This window comes from Anopheles coustani, chromosome 2 (genome assembly GCF_943734705.1).
Source record: "Anopheles coustani chromosome 2, idAnoCousDA_361_x.2, whole genome shotgun sequence".
Lineage (NCBI taxonomy): Eukaryota > Metazoa > Arthropoda > Insecta > Diptera > Culicidae > Anopheles > Anopheles coustani.
In genome coordinates, this window is record NC_071289.1 from 86,370,766 (window position 1) to 86,387,546 (window position 16,781).

At 46.0% G+C, this 16,781-nt stretch overlaps 8 protein-coding genes across 8 annotated transcripts; 4 read left to right on the plus strand and 4 right to left on the minus strand.

Moving 5' to 3' along the window:
- Positions 1-53: 53 nt before the first annotated feature.
- On the plus strand, positions 54-1,004 carry LOC131263071 (uncharacterized). The gene is made up of 2 exons (XM_058265216.1): positions 54-532; positions 595-1,004. Exons 1-2 carry the CDS (start codon positions 67-69, stop codon positions 996-998), a joined length of 870 nt encoding a protein of 289 aa, XP_058121199.1. The 5' UTR covers positions 54-66; the 3' UTR covers positions 999-1,004.
- A 73-nt stretch (positions 1,005-1,077) lies between these two features.
- Positions 1,078-3,181, minus strand: LOC131263070 (eukaryotic translation initiation factor 2 subunit 2). The gene is made up of 3 exons (XM_058265215.1): positions 3,025-3,181; positions 2,310-2,739; positions 1,078-2,024 (listed from the first exon to the last, which is right to left on the minus strand). Exons 1-3 carry the CDS (start codon positions 3,040-3,042, stop codon positions 1,501-1,503), a joined length of 972 nt encoding a protein of 323 aa, XP_058121198.1. The 5' UTR covers positions 3,043-3,181; the 3' UTR covers positions 1,078-1,500.
- A 170-nt stretch (positions 3,182-3,351) lies between these two features.
- LOC131262720 (pre-mRNA-processing factor 19) lies at positions 3,352-5,385 on the minus strand. Its single transcript, XM_058264782.1, has 4 exons — positions 5,247-5,385; positions 4,977-5,126; positions 3,710-4,910; positions 3,352-3,640 (listed from the first exon to the last, which is right to left on the minus strand). The coding sequence occupies exons 1-4, from the start codon at positions 5,263-5,265 to the stop codon at positions 3,496-3,498; spliced, it is 1,515 nt and encodes a 504-aa protein (XP_058120765.1). The 5' UTR covers positions 5,266-5,385; the 3' UTR covers positions 3,352-3,495.
- Positions 5,386-5,731: 346 nt separating this feature from the next.
- On the plus strand, positions 5,732-8,022 carry LOC131262341 (phosphoacetylglucosamine mutase). The gene is made up of 2 exons (XM_058264320.1): positions 5,732-6,008; positions 6,164-8,022. Exons 1-2 carry the CDS (start codon positions 5,905-5,907, stop codon positions 7,710-7,712), a joined length of 1,653 nt encoding a protein of 550 aa, XP_058120303.1. The 5' UTR covers positions 5,732-5,904; the 3' UTR covers positions 7,713-8,022.
- A 181-nt stretch (positions 8,023-8,203) lies between these two features.
- On the plus strand, positions 8,204-9,568 carry LOC131265222 (dynein axonemal assembly factor 3 homolog). Its single transcript, XM_058267484.1, has one exon. The coding sequence runs from the start codon at positions 8,204-8,206 to the stop codon at positions 9,566-9,568; it is 1,365 nt and encodes a 454-aa protein (XP_058123467.1).
- Positions 9,548-10,222, minus strand: LOC131263622 (ragulator complex protein LAMTOR2 homolog). Its single transcript, XM_058265852.1, has 2 exons — positions 10,017-10,222; positions 9,548-9,937 (listed from the first exon to the last, which is right to left on the minus strand). The coding sequence occupies exons 1-2, from the start codon at positions 10,082-10,084 to the stop codon at positions 9,628-9,630; spliced, it is 378 nt and encodes a 125-aa protein (XP_058121835.1). The 5' UTR covers positions 10,085-10,222; the 3' UTR covers positions 9,548-9,627.
- Positions 10,223-10,601: 379 nt separating this feature from the next.
- LOC131262014 (ATP-dependent RNA helicase DHX8) lies at positions 10,602-14,951 on the plus strand. The gene is made up of 3 exons (XM_058263906.1): positions 10,602-10,710; positions 10,798-14,329; positions 14,729-14,951. The coding sequence occupies exons 1-3, from the start codon at positions 10,617-10,619 to the stop codon at positions 14,949-14,951; spliced, it is 3,849 nt and encodes a 1,282-aa protein (XP_058119889.1). The 5' UTR covers positions 10,602-10,616.
- Positions 14,952-15,036: 85 nt separating this feature from the next.
- Positions 15,037-16,504, minus strand: LOC131262015 (mitochondrial ribonuclease P protein 1 homolog). Its single transcript, XM_058263907.1, has 3 exons — positions 16,161-16,504; positions 15,863-16,081; positions 15,037-15,786 (listed from the first exon to the last, which is right to left on the minus strand). The coding sequence occupies exons 1-3, from the start codon at positions 16,481-16,483 to the stop codon at positions 15,111-15,113; spliced, it is 1,218 nt and encodes a 405-aa protein (XP_058119890.1). The 5' UTR covers positions 16,484-16,504; the 3' UTR covers positions 15,037-15,110.
- Between the last annotated feature and the right edge of the window lie 277 nt (positions 16,505-16,781).

Genomic DNA, 16,781 nt, shown 5'->3' on the forward strand with positions numbered 1-16,781 from the left:
AACGGTTAGCATTCGCTATCAAATGTCAAAAAGCCGCAGTCGTTGTAAACATACCGGCGGGTAAACATGGGCGATCAGCTACCAACGAAAAAGATTAAAACCGAGCCAATTGATAAAGAGAATGATATCGAGCACGCTATTCCGACATTCGTCCTTAAACCTCCCACATCTCTACTCGAGTCCTCGGTCGAAGTAATCGATTTGACGGAGGAACAGTTTTTAAACGAATTTAAAAGCTTTTTAACTACCCTGCCCGAACGTCGTGTCGATAAGGATGCCAGGAAAAACACAACAAAAGCGAAATCTAAAGCTTCCCAACGGACACAGTGCATGCCCATAGACTATCTAGAACACGTTTGCTTTCAGCAAGACACGTTCATCTGCGAGCTGTTTGATTTTACCTTCACCAATGTAATGCTGTACGGTCGGGTAACGGCCGAAACGGTGAAAGATGATGTGGTAATATACCGCCTTGATGATGGTACAGGGGCGGTAGATATATTTTACCGGCCCGGTAATAAAAAATATTCGGGTAAGCAAATTGGTGGAAGAGGCACAACATTATTTTCACGGTACCTGTACGTCACATTACAGATAATCTTACCAAGCTGGAGTATTGCGATGACCTGCTGCGTCGGAAAAATACTCCATTCAACGAAGAATCCGTACCGGAGTCTGCGGAACTGAGGAAACATCTAAGACTGTTAATACAGATTGCTAAAGCACAATGTACTAAGCGCTTAAACCGAATAAAGTTAGGAACGCTTTGCTTCGTTGCCGGAAATCCATTCATGGGCCGGGAGGATAAGGTATGCGTGTTTGCCCACAGTATGTTTCCTGACGACGAACTGGGCAGATCCTGTGAGCTATTTTGGAAAACTCATCTTCTAAATATCTACGAACCCCTTCTTACATCAGAGGATGTGCCTACGGTGGACAGTGATAACAGTTCTGGGAAAAACATTACAGAAGTAAATGATAATCACTTGGGGGTATAGACAATATCAATTGCATTTAAATATATGTGCGTTTCCTCCGTCCGTTTCGAGCCAAAGAACATGTTTCTGATTGTAAGGAATATTTATTTCAGTTGCTTTCTTGCACATTCACATGTTGCTCTGTCGCTATGTGTCTCTTAATCCTCACATAAACATACCTATCGTACCACTTAGCAAAAATGACATTTTATATTTATTCCGAAATGAATACAGGATTCGCCGAGACAAACCCCTACACACGCGGGACAAAGACAATTTGCTGCTTCACATCACTTCGAGTAAAATGTGGCGAAGCGATATCAACCAACGTCCGAAAAGGTTAAAAGTGATAGGACGTGTACTAGGGAAAGGGCGCAAATGAAACGAAGAGAACGGGAGCACCACACCACTCCAGTGCATGAACACACACAACACCACGACCAAATGTCCTTTCCTGCAAAAACAGATACCGGGATGACGGGTTCGAAAAACGGCCATCGTCCGTACCACCACTGCCTGAGACTTAGGCGGTCTTTGCTCGCATTGCCGCACGTTTACTGGTGACGGCCTGGAAACCAGATTTAATACTAGCCACCGAACACCGCGACCCACAGGATTCGCACTGCAGGAAGAACAAGCGGGTATCTTTCTGGAGGATGGTGTCGGGCGAGCGGCAGGTGTGGCATGTGACGTACTCCTTGATGTATCTTCGCAGCACGTTCTCGATCTGTTTCGGCTGGAAGCGTCCCTTGATGATGAGTTGATTGTTACCGTCCACCGACCCACTCGTACCCAATTCCGCAAGCAGGAAGTCCAACAGATGCTTCTGAAGTCGATGGAGCGTTTTACAGATTTCCGTAAAGTTTGCAAATGAGGTCTTCTTCGTGCCGACACGCAACACCTGCGGCGGTCGCATCACAAACTTAGGTTTGCGGCCACCGGCCATTTCCGGGTTCTTATCCAGGATGATTTCGAACACACGATTCAGCAGCTCATCGTACGTGTAGTCACGGTCCGAACCAGCCCACGATGATGCATTATCATCCACTGTAAACAAGAATAGCCAGAGCGAAAATACAACAGAGTTATTTTAACATTGGGTTCACTTCATACATGAAATCATTAATTATTAACTAAGGAAGAACACATAATTTAAAAATATTAGTAACATCAGTGGTATACCAATCTCGGTGATTGTCCCATCGTTCTCGGTAAGGCATGTAAAGTCAACACAATGGCAAAATATCATCAGATTTAAGTTATTTTAAACCCTCATTTCCCATTCTACAAGATTCGATATGATCGTAGGAAACGTCACCCCCGCAAACTTACCATTATCCTTGTCATCTTCGCCATCAACGCCATCCGCCAGCTCCTGTTCCATGAGCTCGGTAAGATCCTTCTTCTTCTTTTTCTTCTTCTTCATGCTGAAGTCCAGTTTGAAGTCCTCGTCCAGCGCGTCCTCGGCGCCCCCATCACCATCTTCCTTGTTATCCTTCGGTTCTGCATCTCCATCACCCGATGCCGATGGAAGAGCACCGTCCAGCTCTTCCAGATTGAAGGGCTTCTTCTTTTTCTTCTTTTTCTTGTTAAAATTCTCTAGATCCAGGTCATCATCGCCCTCGGCCACCGATTTCGCATCGCCCGGAGCTGCTGCACCCGGCTCAGTGTCAGCCGATTCTTCCGTCGCTGCCATAGCAGCGTCCAAGTCAAACGGAGTCTTCTTCTTTTTCTTTTTCTTCATCAAGGAAGGGTCAAAGATCTGCCAAAGAGGAGGAGGGAAAGCATTAGGGAAAGTATTAGCTATTAATATCACATTCAAAACATCTTGAGGTGTTATCAGCCCAGTCAAATCGCCGTCTTTTCAGTGGAACACGGGTGTCCATAACCTAAAACCTTCGGCATGCAGTTACTCTCTCTTTCCCACCGGGAGACGAAGGTTCGAAGCGATGTGGCTCTTTTTTACGACAGTCGGCACACCAGGCATGGTTCACCTTTCACCAACCAAATATACCGAGTTTTTCAACGGTGGACATTGAATACCTACCGCGTCTTCTTCAGCCATGGTTTGCTCTACCTCTGGAGGCTGTTCGTGCGGAATTTTCACGAAATTTAACACGTTTATTTAGAGTTTTGGGGCGAGAGAAACTGGCCACTTCTGCAATATTGCATCAGCTTTTTAGAGAATCTGCAAACTGTCACGTTTGACAAGTGTTTGACAGTAGTTTTCCTTTTTTTCTCATCTTACCGTAACGGTGGTAACGGTCTAACAGTGCAAACGCTAGTAACGAATGAAATACAAAACAGACGTTACGAAACATGCAAAATTAAATTTCATCAAGACCATCTCCCATTATATCAAATAAATTCGCAATTTGGTTGATCCGGGCACACAGAATACGTCAAATTTTATTTATTATTTGTGTAATAAATTGTTTGTTTCAAAGAATGAATTTAAATCGGCACAAAACAGACGGCTAGTTCTAGTGCGACGTAATCAATACTTTCTATCTTCACTTTACTCGACCCCATACAGCTTCAGCGTTCGATCCATACTCGTCGAAGCGATGTACTGTGCATGCTTTCCAAAACGAACGCCCGTTGCCAGCGCTGTGTGGTCATTGAACACTTTCAACTCTTGCCATTGTTTGCAGAGGTATACGCTGAAAATAAAACAAAAACATTTTCATATAAGTTCTTAAGAATTCGAAGGAATAAGGTTTGTGACATACCGGATATCGGTACCAGCAATGGCAAGATAAGTTCCGCTTTGATCGAAGCACAAATCCTTCACCTCGTACCCATCGTCCAGCTGAATGGTTTTGAAATTTTTCAATTTTCGCAAATCCCATAACTTTACGCACGCATCGTCAGCAGCTGTGGCCAGATAGTATCCATTTTCCGAGAACGATATGGCTGTTATTGGTCCGGTATGACCGGCAAAGTTTGCCACGTTGCTTTGTTCCTTCAAATCCCAGATCTTTACTTGAGAATCTTCTGTGCCGGTACCGAAGATCAGCCCATCAGGATGGAACTGGGCGGTCGTTAAGCCAAATTCGGCCGTATCGGCAACCTTGGTTAGCAGCCGGCCAGAGCGGATGTCCGAGAACGCCCAATGCTTGTCTGAAGACGTAGACAGTACGTAATCACCGGTCGGATGCAGTGAAAGGCCGGTGACGGGACCATCGTGGCATCGAAGAAGTAGTTGGGTCTGCGAAGTTGGAACATGCCAGACGCGCATGCAAGCATCGGGTGATGCAGTGATGACCGTATCCTCCTCCGGGTGGAAAATTACATTTGTTACTTTTTTCGTGTGACCCTTCAACACGGCAACGATTTGTTCAGTGTCTTTGTTGAAAACGGTCGCGTTCTTATCGTTACCTCCAGTGAGGATTTTACTTTGATCGGAATGGTTTATATCCAATGCCAGAATGCCAGGTACACTAGCTGAATGCAATCCCGGATGCGAAGCCAAGGTGAGGAATCCACGCAGCTTCTCTTGGCTGACCAATTCCTCGGGTACAGTTCTGCCTTTTTTCTTGCGCTCTTGCGTCAGTACCGTTGCCTTATCCTGTAGCTTCTGTATGACCTCCGCACTCATTCCGGCCTGTTCCACTGGTTGGGTGGCCACACCGGCAGCCTCTGACGCTATCGATGGCTGTGGAGCGGCTTGAATTGCAGACATTCCTGTCTGTGGTTTCAGTGTAGCAAGAGCTTCCCGTGCAGCAGCTACTTCTTTGTTGAGTCGAGCAATTACACGGCATGCGGCATCATGTTGGTAGAGTGCGTGCGACAGTTCTTGGCGCGCCGTTTGCAACTGCTGACGTTGGGTGAAAGAATGTAACATCAATGCGTCCCACTCGTCTTGCATGGTTTTGAGTGTGGCAGGAATACTTGTAGCACTCGGTGGTTTCGGGCGAACAATCGGAGGAGCTGCAAAAATATTAAACTGCATTATCAGTACCAGCAACAAACTGAGGTGATCTAAGCTGTACTCACTTTTCACATCGACCAATTCTTCCGCTGTTAATGGCTGTCCATTGATTGGATCGCACTCATTTTCGATCAGATACTTCTCGATCAGGCGCCGTTCAAAGATTGCACCTGATTTCGGTGAAATGCACGGATGTTCCGGCACTTCGTTTGATACTAAAAAGCGGATTGAAGAAGAGGAAATGTTTATCGCCGGCCTAACCTCAATCTTTCGTCAGCCCGTAAACGAAACGAGGAAAACGATATTAAACCCAATCACTGGGTTCCACTACTTACTACTGCAAATCAGCGACATGTTGTACAAGCCACCTGGTTAGTTGTCTTTTGTTCAGGTTCTCTAAATACAACACTTTTTAACACAAAACTTTGCCCAAAATACGACGCCTCTGCGAATTCGGAATCTGCGGCTGCTGTCGCTTTCTTTTTGACAGATTCTGCCAAACCTAAACCAAGGCGTTAGAATAAAGGTGTTGAAAAAAATACTTTGACATTCCTCTTAAGTTATCGATGCATGGACCTTTACTAAAATTCATAAATTAATTGTTGAATTTATTAAAAAATTATTTATGTAACATAAATAAACTAAGACTGCAATAGAAATGGGGATTACAAAAAAAAGATCATGTTTATTTGCCTTATAGTTCCACCTTGTGTCTTCCAAACAGCTTGTTTTTACTTCTCGCCCTCTTTCGGTGTTTTTTTTCATTCCTTCAAAAATTTGCCTTCCACACGAATGCTGCTGACGTTGTGTTGTAGCGGGCGAACAGGTTTCATTTCCATTCACTCGTTGTTGTTCGGTCGGTTAACCTGCATTCTACCACCCACAGGACGGTGTAACGAATTTAAACCAATTTTCCAATCAAATTCTACCTCGGTTTGGTGCGTTCTTGTGTGTTAAACGGAAGGAAACCGGTCATCAACATCAATAGAGAAAATGTCGGTTAACTTACGCTCAGTGTTTGCATTTGCGAAGGAGTACCACCAAAAGAAGGAATCTCAGAAGGATATTCAGTATGGAACGGCAGGTTTCCGTTCACAGTAAGTAGAAGGCTTGGTTTAGTGAAAGGGAATGGGCAAGACATTCATTTCCTTGTTGAGTGGTTGCTTGAATGGTAGCACGAACGCGCAAGTCGCTATCGTGCGACCATAAAATGCTTATCTCTTAATACGTTTGTTTACTTTCCTCCATCCAGCGCGGATAACTTGGACTACGTCATGTATCGAATGGGTGTGCTGGCCGCCCTACGGTCCCGGGCGAAAGCAAGCCAAGCGATTGGCGTCATGATAACGGCTTCGCACAATCCGGAGCACGATAATGGGGTGAAACTGATTGACCCACTGGGAGAAATGTTGGAGCAGCGGTGGGAAAAACTAGCCACCGACCTGGTCAACGTACCCGACGGTGAGCTCGAGGCAGAGGTAGCGCGAATTTGCGAACAAGAGAAGATAGATAACAACGAACAGGCGAAGGTTTTTGTTGGGATGGATACACGCTATCACAGCCCGCAGCTTTCCCGTGCCGTAGTCAACGGTGTGTTGGCCCTCAAAGGAACCGTTACTGAGTTCGGGATCGTTACAACACCGATGTTGCACTATTTCGTGACTTGCACCAACACCCAGAATGCTTACGGTTTACCCACGGAGGAAGGGTACATGAACAAGTTGATAACAGCTTTCAAAACGCTTCGCGGAGACTCAACCGAAAATGGCAACTACAAGAACCAACTGTTTTACGACGGGGCTAACGGTGTGGGTTCGCTTAAAATGCTGGGTTTTATCAAGAAGCTCAACGGATCCCTGAACGTAAAGGTGTTCAACAGCAATGGGAAAATCAACTTTAAATGTGGAGCCGATTTCGTCAAAACGAACCATCGTGTCCCCGAGGCACTACCGGAGGACGCTCTACCTAATGGTCGATGCGTTTCGGTGGATGGTGATGCCGATCGTGTGGTGTACTACTTCACCGATAGCGACGGAGTGTTCCACCTTCTGGACGGTGATCGGATAGCTACCCTGCTGGCGGGATATTTGAAGGATCTCATTGAAAAATGTGGTGTAAAGTTGGAGATGGGTCTGGTCCAGACTGCTTACGCAAACGGTGCATCAACGGATTATATCGTCAATCAGATGAAAATCCCCGTCAGCTGTACAAGGACGGGTGTTAAACATCTGCACCACAAAGCCCTCGACTATGACATCGGCGTGTATTTTGAGGCAAACGGTCATGGGACGATAATCTACAGCAACAAGGCAAAGGATGCAATTCGAGCGGCTAGCAAAGATGAAACGATCTCCGAAGAGCAACGAGAAACTGCCAAACGTTTACTGCAAATGATTGACTTAACCAACGAAACGGTCGGTGACGCAATCTCCGATTTGCTGCTAGTTGAAACGGTGCTACATGCTAAGGGTTGGTCTCTTAACGACTGGCTAGCGAGTTATACCGATTTGCCGAATCTGTTGGAGAAGGTTTACCTTGCTGATCGCAACGTGATCACCGTTACGGACGCGGATCGTGTCGTCGTCACTCCGGAGGGTCTTCAAGATTCGATCAACGAAATTGTGGCCAAGTTCCCGAAGGGTCGTTCGTTCGTTCGTCCTTCCGGTACGGAGGATATCGTGAGGGTGTATGCCGAGGCGGATACTAGAGCCAACGCTGTGCAACTGGCGTACGAGGTGGCTAATCTGGTTTTCGATAAAGCCGGAGGAGTTGGCAAACGACCGGAGAAAATGGAAATCTAAATATTCCTCATTTAGTGAAACACAACAGAGACCTGTGCTACTAAACTGCCAACAAAATGATGTTAATGGAACGAATTTGATTTTTGTTGAGTTTACAACCACTGCGCCCTCGCTTATACAAGCACCAGAATAATGCATCAATAGCAATGAGATTATTTTTATCCGTTAAGAACGGTCCTAATTCGGTAAATGTTAAATATTTTAATGCATCACAAAACAAAAATTAGAATCAAAATAAAGACAACATATATGCATATGCTTATTTCTACTGTTCTTTAATGAAAAACAATAAAAAATTTAATTTGCTCAAAAGAAAGGACCTCTTTGAATTATTTAATACTTTCCGCGATTAATACTTAAGAAATCTACCAGCGACAACATGATATCAAACGTATTACTATGGAAACATGTTAACCCGTTGCTAGGACCAATATAGAATTTTGCTTGGAACTTTCACGCATCAGTACATTAAGTGACCTTCCTTCAGCAACATGTTTTGGGGATTTAGTGAAGCTCTTGATCTGGTTGAGGAATATAAAAAAATCCGTCCCAAAGATACGCCATTACCCGACTCTCTGGATATCCTTTTATTTGGCAGTGGTGATCCGCGGCACATCCTGGCGACAGCAGCTACACTTTGGCGTCATCCACAAGTGACAGTAAACTTTTACATCGTTGAAGGATGCATAGAGCTTATTGCCAGGCATATGCTTCTGGTGGCAATCGCTCTCGAGGATCCCGAGCAACTTTCCACACGGGGAAAAACTCATCTTTTTATGGACCTCTTCGGAAACAGTCTCATTCGGCCATACAGCAACGCCTACTTGAACAGTAAAGCTAAAGTGCTCACGAACATCGTAACGGATCCCGAGTACGCGCAGCGCTATTCTCCGATTTTCAATTACGAAGCACTAAGGTACAAAGAACGCGATCAGCTGGAAGATGTGTTCCGGTTCTGGACCAACGCCAGGGAACATGTGTTCAACATTGCCCGCTATTGGGAAGATAGAACGAGGGCACAGTTGGGCGTGCGCTATGACCACCGAAATGGTGCGTTTGATTGGGACTTACAAATGAGGCTACGCGAAAACGGAGCGAAACAAATATGTCCCCAAGAGTACAAGCACTGGCGTGAGACGGGGATTGCCTTCACGTTTCCGGAATACGAACAAAGCGACCCAAACAAAACGTTCGCCGTGGGGCTTGTGCGAAAGGGGAAAACATACCACCATCGCGGATCGGTTGGAGATAACTCAACGGGACCGTTTATTTCCTTCGGCCAACGGTGCCCCGAGGAGCGGCTTACCCGTTCGAAGCATGGAGTGAACGATTTCCGTTCGACTGATATAACGGAACGAAACATAATGCAGATAATGTATGAAATTAAAGAAAAGCAAGCATATCAATTCGACTCAAAGGATATACATCAATACGGTCCGCATAAGTTGGACACTGGCAAAAATCTCAACAAACACGATGCCCGAACGGAAGTATTGGAAGCTACACGCTACGACGGTCCCATGGTTGGGTGTGAAAATTTAAAAATATTCTTTTTGTCTGTCGAAGACGTCGTACGTGTACAGGAAGATGCAAGATACGCTGGCAAGTTTGATGCAGTTTTCGTGGCTGCCAACTACTTCCGTCTGCTGAAAACGGGATTCCGCGCAAATTGGAAACCTGATTGTTTGCTGTGCTTCGAAACACGTCAATTGACCACCTTTAGCAAAGATGAAATTGGGGAACACAATGAAGCTATCAAAACGTTTGCTAAACACGAGGTACTGCAGCCTGTAACGAATTTTGCAATTAACAAAAATTACTCTGTTCACTTTTACAAGCAGCTTAGAAGCGATTAAAATGGTGTATTTATAAATCTAATAAACATTAGTAAACAAAAAGGATCTTTTAGGTTGCATTACGATGTCGCTATCTCTTTTAATGGACCTTCCAGGTATGTCGCGAGGGCTTGTGCCTTCTCCTTCAATATGCCCAATCCAACGGTGTCTCGTGCATAAAGACACAGCAGTAGATTGGCCACCTGTGTGATAACTACATTGCCATTTTCGCACTGAAGGAAAACATACTGCAAGCGATCTTCGCGGAATGCATTTCGGCCATTTTTTTCATACACTGACCAAATATTACTGGCAATGGCAGCCGTTACCGTAGCGTCTCGATCCCCAAAACCAGAAAACGCCAATAGTGCTCCTTCGTGAGTAAGTAAGCTATGAAAATCAAAAGTAAGAATCACATTCAATCTGTTGTGTGGATCTGTTTATGTTGTTTCTTGAATTCAATACTTACATTGTGTTTTCCACTCCTCCCGTATTTGCTTGGCTTAGAACCGATGTGAGCACTTTTGGTTGCAGCATCTCTAGTTTCTGAACTGATAAGGCTATTCTAGTGGATTAATCACTACTTTGTTTGGTGCTTATCACAAAATTGAAGAAAATACAGACCGCAAGTCGCTGTGGTTTCCTGCCAAATCACATTTAAGCAATGTTTATTATGGTTTTTTATCGCCGTGACAGTCTACAATGGAATAATGACAGCATAAGTTCAGTGACGGCGAATTGAAATGAAAATTATTCATGATCAAACTAATGAAATTTCATCAGAATGCATTCAAAATGAACAAAAAGATTCTTATTTTATAAACACGTATCGAAATTCACCGAAAAATTGTATGGATTTATTGCAGCAAAGTTCACATAAAAATCAAAAACTGAACGAAACATATGTATGTACCTTGATTTAAACTTGACGAAGTGGCTGTCAGACTGTCAAATTATCAAAACATTCTCGCGTCTATTTGTGAAAAAGTGGAAAGTTTATTTGGGAAAAAACCTGGTTGGATAAAAAAGTTACTTCTTCCTTTGTAATTACTTGATTTCGTCCAACAAAATGGATGAATTGGAGCAACTGGAACACCTTTCGCTGGTGTCGAAGATATGTACGGAACTAGAGAACCACCTTGGACTGAACGATAAGGATTTGGGTAAGGACATTTTTCCCGAGCTATGGTGCTGGACGGTAGTGACCTCATGGAACATGTATCTAATAAGTAAAAACTTTTCTTCTACAGCGGAGTTTATCATTGATCTGGCACACAAAAACCCAGCCCTCGACGCGTTCAAGCGCGTTCTGGCTGAGAATGGAGCAGAATTTTCCGATTCCTTCACGACAAACCTGCTGCGCATTATCCAGCTGATGAAACCAGCATCGGGCAAACGAGGCACTGGATCCGCCTTCGAGGACGACGCGAACGATGGAAACAATTTAGCATACAAATTTCCCGGCCTGGCTATACCGAACAACAAAAAAGGCTACTCATCCGACGAAGGCGAATACGACGAAAAGGAAGACGTGAAGGACCGAAAGGAAGATAAAAAGACTACGAACAAAGTGGTTGTGGACGATATGTTTTCGGAACTGGAAAAAATGGCTCCATCCAAGGTGGAGAAAAAGATCGACAGCAAGTCCCGCGAACAACTGGAGGTGGATAATATGTTTGCAGAGTTGGAGAGTCTCGCTCCGTCGAAATCGACCGAAGACGGAGGAAAGGAAGTAAAGCGAAAGGATCGTCGCAGTCACTCACGGGAGCGCAGAAAGGAACGGAGCAAATCGCGCGAGAAGCGAAGAGATAGAAGCAAATCACGCGATCGTCGGAGGAGAAGCAGATCAAAGGATCGTAAACGTAGAAGCCGTACGCGGAGTCGCGAACGACACCGCGATCGGGAACGTGATCGCAGTGGTCGTGACCGCGACAGGGATCGTGAACGTGACCGAGACAGGGATCGTGAACGCGATCGCGAGCGGAAGACAAGAAGAAGCCGTTCCAGAAGTCGTTCGAAGGATCGTGCACGACAACGGAATCGTAGCCCTTCGATGGATCGCATGATGGTGGAGAAACGAAAACGTACGCCTCCGATGCCGGAGGAACCGGAACCAGGAAAAATCTACGATGGTCGAGTGGTGAACATCGTAGCATTCGGTTGTTTCGTGCAGCTGGTTGGCTTCCGAAGGAAAAAGGAAGGTTTGGTTCACATCTCGCAGCTATCGACCGAGGGGCGCGTGAACCTCGTGACGGATGTCGTAAACCGAGGCGACGACGTGAAGGTAAAAGTAATGTCCCTAGCGGGCAATAAAATTTCCCTAAGCATGAAGGAAGTGGAGCAATCGACGGGTCGCGATCTGAACCCACTCTCGCACTCACACCTTAAGGATGCGGCCGAATCAGATCTACCTGGTCGCAATCCCGACCGGCCAATGTCGATGATTCCGTCGATGCTGAACCTTCAGGAGGGCACGCTCGAACCAGTAGAGGAAACTTCCCGCAAAAAGGTTACCAGAATCTCCTCCCCCGAGCGTTGGGAAATCAAGCAGATGATTTCGTCCGGTGTGATCGATCGATCCGAAATGCCCGATTTCGACGAAGAGACGGGCCTGTTACCAAAGGACGAAGATAGTGAGGCGGATATTGAGATTGAGATCGTCGAAGATGAACCACCGTTCCTGCAGGGCCATGGACGAGCTCTGCACGACCTATCACCGGTGAGGATCGTTAAAAATCCCGATGGTTCTCTTGCGCAAGCTGCCATGATGCAGACTGCGTTGGCAAAAGAACGGCGCGAGCACAAAATGCTCCAGCGAGAGCAGGAAATGGACGCGGTACCGACCAACATGAACAAAAACTGGATCGATCCGCTGCCAGATGAGGACGACGAGCGTACGACAGCAGCGAACACACGCGGTGTCGGTATGTCCACGCAGGATGTGCCGGAGTGGAAGAAAGCCATCATTGGTGGTAAAAAGAGTTCGTTCGGGCGAAAAACAGACATGAGTCTCGTCGAGCAACGTCAATCACTGCCCATCTACAAACTCCGGGACGATCTCATCAAAGCCGTCACCGATAATCAAATACTGATCGTAATCGGTGAAACGGGTTCAGGCAAAACGACTCAAATCACGCAGTATCTCGCCGAGAGCGGGTTTATCGCGCGAGGAAAAATTGGCTGTACGCAACCGCGTCGTGTTGCTGCCATGTCTGTGGCAAAGCGCGTGGCCGAAGAGTACGGTTGTCGGCTCGGACAGGAAGTGGGCTATACGATTCGTTTCGAGGACTGCACCAGCCAGGAGACGGTGATCAAGTACATGACGGACGGTATGTTGCTGCGCGAGTGTTTGGTCGATTTCGATCTCAAATCCTACTCCGTTATTATGCTTGACGAGGCACACGAAAGGACGATCCACACCGACGTCATGTTCGGGTTGCTAAAGCAAGCGGTACAAAAACGACCCGAACTTAAGCTGATCGTAACGTCGGCAACGCTGGATGCGGTTAAATTTTCGCAGTACTTTTTCGAAGCACCAATTTTCACCATCCCCGGACGAACATTTCCGGTAGAAATTCTCTACACAAAAGAACCCGAAACGGACTATCTCGACGCGTCGCTTATTACCGTGATGCAGATTCACCTTCGCGAACCGCCCGGGGATGTTCTGCTTTTCCTTACCGGACAGGAGGAGATCGACACTGCCTGCGAGATTCTTTACGAGCGCATGAAATCGCTCGGCCCTGACGTGCCGGAGTTGATTATCCTTCCCGTGTACTCTGCCCTTCCTTCGGAAATGCAAACGCGCATCTTCGACCCAGCACCACCCGGCAGCCGGAAGGTTGTAATTGCTACCAACATTGCCGAGACGTCACTCACGATCGACGGTATCTACTACGTCGTCGATCCAGGATTCGTAAAACAGAAGGTTTACAACTCAAAGACCGGCATGGACTCGTTGGTCGTAACTCCCATTTCCCAGGCAGCCGCTAAACAACGTGCCGGCCGTGCTGGACGTACCGGGCCGGGCAAAGCGTACCGTCTGTACACGGAGCGTGCCTATCGAGACGAAATGTTACCCACGCCGGTACCGGAAATCCAACGAACGAACCTTGCCACCACCGTGCTGCAGCTGAAAACGATGGGAATCAACGATTTGCTGCACTTCGACTTCATGGACGCCCCACCCGTAGAATCATTAGTGATGGCCCTCGAACAGCTCCACTCGCTGTCGGCACTCGACAACGAGGGACTACTGACGCGCCTCGGCCGACGTATGGCCGAATTTCCTCTCGAGCCGAACCTTTCCAAGCTGCTCATTATGTCCGTGGCACTCCAGTGCTCCGACGAGGTACTCACGATCGTTTCCATGCTCTCCGTTCAGAATGTGTTCTATCGGCCAAAGGACAAGCAGGCACTTGCCGATCAAAAGAAGGCAAAGTTTAATCAGATTGAGGGAGACCATCTAACGCTACTGGCGGTTTACAATAGCTGGAAAAACAATAAGTTCTCCAACGCGTGGTGCTACGAAAACTTTGTGCAGATTCGTACACTTAAGCGCGCTCAGGATGTCCGGAAGCAGCTGCTGGGCATTATGGATCGTCACAAACTGGACGTGGTGTCGGCGGGAAAGAACACGGTCCGGGTGCAGAAGGCAATCTGTTCCGGTTTCTTCAGGAACGCAGCGAAAAAGGACCCTCAGGAAGGTTACCGGACGTTGGTTGATTCACAGGTCGTCTACATTCATCCCTCCAGTGCATTGTTCAATCGGCAGCCGGAATGGTAAGTAGTATCTTTATGGACATATGGTCGTTTTTGACGAAAAATTATATGCAAAATGCTCCTTGTTTGAAAGCTGAACGCAGGAACTTTAGCCTAAACAATACCCCACCTAGAAGAAGATTTGATTATTAATTGGAGATTTAACGATTTTGGTTTTAGAATTTGAAAAACTAAATCTCGATTTTTTTTATGTCAAAATTTCGTCGTTTACTTTTTTTCGCTAAACCAACGAACTTTACTGCCTCAATTAAAGTAGGCTATTAGAAAGGTAACCATGGCAAAAGCAAGATATCCTGCGTGCGTGGGATAACCAGAAACCAGCAACAAACGACGGCGCATGATAGCCTAAAGAATAACAAATTTCATTAACGATTATTTCTTTCTTTGTCTCTTTCTTAGGGTTGTTTATCACGAACTCGTACAGACGACCAAGGAGTACATGCGCGAGGTGACTACGATCGATCCGAAGTGGCTGGTGGAGTTTGCCCCGGCGTTCTTCCGCTTCTCCGACCCGACCAAGCTGAGCAAGTTCAAGAAGAACCAACGGTTGGAACCGTTATACAACAAGTACGAGGAACCGAACGCGTGGCGTATCAGTCGAACGAGACGGCGAAGAAATTAAGCATAGACAGACGACATGGCGCTCTAGACTGGACTATCCTCATCTTCACCAGAGAGGATGAAGATATTTTTAATGTTAATTGAAATATACCACTGTCGGTAGCGCATATGGGTGCACCAATGTGTATTACTAACATAAACTATAGTTGCGTATTTGCTTTTACCGCCACTTTTTACTACTGTTCCATTTGTCACCAGAGCGTTTAAAGTTAAACTTAAATTTGCTTGCTTCTTGCCTCTGTTTCTCCCTTTCCGTCTCTTCATCCATCGTTATAATCTTCCGCCGGGGAACAAATTGAAGAGCTTTGCCAAAATCATTGCTTCCCTTTAGCTCCAACATTATCATCACCATCTGGTCGAGGGTAAGCGATTTTCCACTTTTAAACTGAAAATAGTTATCCAACGGTAGTCGTGCCATTCGGAGGCCCAATTTTTTCGCCTTTCCCAGCGATACCGCTTCCTGTGAGGATTTGTCCACCATCGCACCGATAATGTAGATATCGTCCGGATTGAACTCGGTAAGATCGTTCTTGCAGTGCGGCGTTAGGTACACCAACCGTTCCTTCGGGAATAGATCCAGATAGCTGCGTTCGGTAATGTTGAACGGGAACTCGGGCTGGTGGATCTGAACGAGATGCTTTTCGAGCTGTTTCATCGTCGTTTTACGGTAGTCTACATTGCAGTGGTGTATGTTGAACGGTTCCGGATGGGCACGGTTTTGTGCAAAGCATAGCATTAGCTGCTTCGCTGTATTGCGCATTTCCTTGTCGTTCATGTACTCGTCGTAGGAGCAGTCGATCACGAGATTGATACCAAACTGCATCGCTTGAATGAGCCTATAAAGGGCAATGACGACAGAAAAGAACGTTGAGAAACTTCAGGTCGGATTACAACCATTACCGTAACACCAACCGATTGTTATGGAAGTGGTCCACAGTTGAGTCGTATATCCTCAGGAACATGGTGTTGTGAAATAGACCGTACACGATGTGATCGTTTTCCGCGGTTGCCTTCATTAGTTCCTCTCGTCGCTTGGCGATCTCTTCTTGTTTGCGTTCCTTTTTAATCTTCTGGCTTTGGCGTACCACTTCAATGTTCCACAAGTACATATAATAATGCCGGCGTTGATTTCTGTTGAGCAACCAATGAGTTAATGTACGAAGCAAGAAAAAAAACCAGCAACATTTTATCCAGCACTGCATTCCTTTACCGTGAGCCTAGTGTTAGCAGATGTTCCCACTGGTCTGGTTTGATTGTGGATAACGAAGGTACCTTTCGTCCTTCTTGCCGCATCACTTCGATCTCTAGCTCGAGAATTTTTCTACGTTTCTCCATATCGGTTGACGGTTTCGGTACTTTTGTCCCTTCGGTGGTAACACTTTTTTCTGGCCGTTCTTTGCTGTGGGGAAAATTGGCGTAATTTTTCCACAACATCCCACGTGGTTGGAGTACACTAGTTCCTGCAGCTGGTGGAATGGCTGCAAAGGAAGCCTGTAGCAGCATTCTCGTTGTTTTTGCAAAAGTTCTTAACATTTTTGCCAAATTACCAACAGTAATATCGAGGAAAAACAAAACAAGATTCGATTGGATGGATTTTCGTAACTAGACGCATGCTGCTTTGTTTACAATCGCTGCCGGTGTCAGTAATCGAGGCTTATCAACCTTGTTCCCGGCTGTCTCTTTCCCGCACAATTAGTTTTTTCAAAAACTATAAAAGACGGAAAGATCTTTTGTACCACAAAGTTGTGTGTCCTGAAAAGACTTTTTTTGAGGAGTCACATGTACAAATCGATCAAGCGATCATGAAGTTGTTAACAAATTTGTTATTTCA